Below are 3226 nucleotides of genomic sequence, written 5' to 3'. Positions count from 1 at the left end.
TCAAAATCTCCTTTTAGGGATATAACATGAAGTTAAACCTATAGATATATTTTTTAAAACTGGAAGATTGTTTTTTTAATGTTTTTTTATTAATCATATTTAATGTTATTTCTTGTGAATTCTGAAGTTTAATTTTTATTTACTTTCCATTGTTCAGGTGGCCTGTCCTTGAGACTATAACAGACAAGCTTGTTGGAACATATCTAATGATGTCTGCTGGACACCACGAAGATGACAGGTCCCATGTAAGTCAGGATGACATAGTAGATTTGACCACTGTTAAGGTGTCTGGCCGCCTAGTATCCACAAGGGACCTCATGAAGTGGTGCGCAAGGGTGTCTGAGCACATAGAGAACAAGGATAGCGATTTAGCTCAGAGGGCTTTCCAGGTACCATTTTTTTTCTTATCTTTTTATTTGCTTGATTATATTTTGTAACAATATATGCATACATATTGGCATATATGCATAATTATTAAAAAAAAAATTCTTCTTACTTTACAGGAAGCTCTTGATGTATTTTGTGCTGCAATTCCAAATAAGTCTGCAAAATTCACCTTTGCACTGCACATTGGATCCTTCATGAACAGAAATCGGGCAGAATCTGAATATTATTGCACAAAGTATATGCCTGAAATTAAATTCACTAACGCGCACATATCCATTGGTGAACGTGTAAAACTGCCCAAAAAATGTGATGATTCCCTGTCTCTGAAGGAAGTCAAGCAGTATACCTTTTCCTTCACAAGACCTGCCTTGTCTTTGTTAGAGAGAATAGGAGTTTCCTTATTAAATGAGGAGTCAGTCTTGATTGTGGGTGAGACTGGAACAGGCAAAACCTCTGCTGTGCAGTATCTTGCTCACCAGACCAGGCAGAAATTACGGGTCATCAACATGAATCAACAGAGTGATTCCTCAGACCTCTTGGGTGGTTTCAAGCCAGTTGACCTGAAGACAGTTGTGGCACCAATAAGGCAGGAATTTGAACACCTTTTCACCAAAACATTTTCAGCTATGCAGAATAACACATTTCTTCAGCATATAATGGTTTGTTATATGAACAAGAGGTGGAATGACTTATTTGCTCTAATGTCTCACACAAATCAGAAGGCTGTGAAGAAAATTAAGGATGAAATGAAGAATAAGAGTAATGCAAAGAAGATTAGACAGTCTAAGCTGATGTTAAGTAAATGGGAAGACTTTGGTTTTAGAATGCAGACAGTGAAGGAGCAAGTGAGTCAAACACAAAATGTATTTGCATTTTCATTTATTGAAGGAGTTCTCATCAAGGCAATACAAGAAGGTTGGTATAACTTAGTGAATTGTTGTGCTTCATATTGTTGATAATTATACATTTTTATTTATTTGCATGAATAAGTGGTTCTGATAAATGTTCAGTTTGCATATATGATGAGTTGATATTTTTATTTTCTTTGGTTTAGTCTCATTATTAATATTGGTATAATATTCTATCTGTAGGTGAGTGGGTATTGCTAGATGAAATCAATTTAGCAAGTGCTGAAACCCTAGAGTGCTTGTCAAGTTTACTAGAGTCAAAAACTGGTTCCTTGACTCTGTTGGAGCGAGGGGACACACAGCCCATTGTCCGACACCCAGCATTCCGCCTGTTTGCATGCATGAATCCAGCAACTGATGTTGGGAAAAAAGAACTACCTGCTGGCCTGCGAAATAGGTTCACAGAGTTCTTCATGGAAGAATTAGAAACTGGTCAGGATTTGATCATTATCATCAAGGACTATTTGGAGAAGGTATAATAGAAATTTATTTTTGATATCTGTGTTTTATAGAAGTACTTTTAATTTTATTTTTGTTACATATTGTGTGGCACCCCTGTAAACTTATGATAAAGTTTATCATCCACTAGTATTTGTTTCTTAGATTTATTTAATGCAGGACAATACTAATAGAAATGTATTTGATGATGTGAATCAATACTTTTGCATATACACACCTCTGTTAATGTAGGTCTATCTATGCCTTCCAGTTGGGACCAAATATGAAACAAATTGAGGGTATTGTGAAGTTCTACAAGAATGTAAGAGAAGCAAATGTCAAGTTGCTCAATGATGGCATGGGCCACAAACCACATTTCAGCTTGCGTACCCTCTGCAGGGCCCTGGCTGTTGCTGCAAGAAATCCATGCTCAAGTGTAAAGAGGTCCTTATATGAGGCCTTCTGTTTGGCCTTTCTTACCCAGTTAGACAATCCATCATATGCATACATGGTGATGCTAATCAAGAAATACATTTTGGGAGTAGATTCCCAAACATATAACAGCCTTAAGGGCAAGATTCCACTAGACCCAATTGCTAAGCCAAAGAACGTTGAAACCGTGAAGGTGGAAGATTTTTGGGTACCAGTTGGTGATACAGAACCACAGAGTCCTCATAATGTGAGTATCTTTGTTACATTGTTTCTTTTAATCATCTTATTCTTAGTAGGATTTTAATGTATGTTTGTTTACTTTGTAGCATTATTATTTAGAAAATAAGATTGTTAATAAAAGATGGCTTCAGACTATAATATTGATAGACGGGAAATTTAGTAAGATACTGATCTTTGTATGTCTATTGACAGACTTTGAAAATGTATGATTTCTAAGTAAAATGAAGGCATACTTCAGGCAGACTATAACTGTCAGCATAAAATCATTTAGCAATTGTGCTCTTTTTAATGTTGGAATCAGTTGAAACCACCTTCACACATGATTTCATCTTTACATATTTCTTTTAAACCTAACTGTTTATATGCATTTCTCTTAAAATTTAATTTTACTTAATGCTTTCTCTGAGTTTTCCTCTGAAACATTTGAAAGTTTTTATCAGTTTATCCAAATGATTTAGCCAAGTAGATGTTATGTTATAATTTTAATCAGAATTTTTGGTATAGCATTCTAATAAAGAAGAAAATTGTAAAAACATCTACCAATTATTTTAGATGTGATTCTGGGTTGACTAAGATGAGCAGTGGATATTTAGTCTTCACTTGTTTGCAAAGGTTGGATGAGAAATGAGTAATATATAGTCAGTCTTCACTTAGTGGCATACGTACAGAATACAGAATTTAGATATCAGTTATATAGTTGTTGGGGGGGGGGGGCTTGAATAGCATCCCTACTAGGAGGCATGGTTTGATTTATTTTGTAAAGTGATTTACAATCTTTAATAGCCCTAAATTGTCTGTTTAGACGATTCTGGATTTTCTGT

The 3226-nt window shown here is 35.1% G+C and overlaps 1 protein-coding gene across 1 annotated transcript in view; it reads left to right on the top strand.

Annotated features, from left to right (window-relative positions):
• Positions 1-3226, top strand: part of LOC119582288 (midasin-like) — a gene marked incomplete in the record, with an annotated part of 28200 nt that overhangs the window by 6252 nt on the left and 18722 nt on the right. Inside the window, 4 exon segments of the mRNA XM_037930506.1 lie at positions 158-389; positions 504-1302; positions 1479-1768; positions 2005-2412. Coding sequence (XP_037786434.1) covers positions 158-389; positions 504-1302; positions 1479-1768; positions 2005-2412 — 1729 coding nt within the window.

Source organism: Penaeus monodon, chromosome 15 (assembly GCF_015228065.2).
Source record: "Penaeus monodon isolate SGIC_2016 chromosome 15, NSTDA_Pmon_1, whole genome shotgun sequence".
NCBI lineage: Eukaryota > Metazoa > Arthropoda > Malacostraca > Decapoda > Penaeidae > Penaeus > Penaeus monodon.
This window is presented reverse-complemented; position numbering and strand designations above follow the sequence as displayed.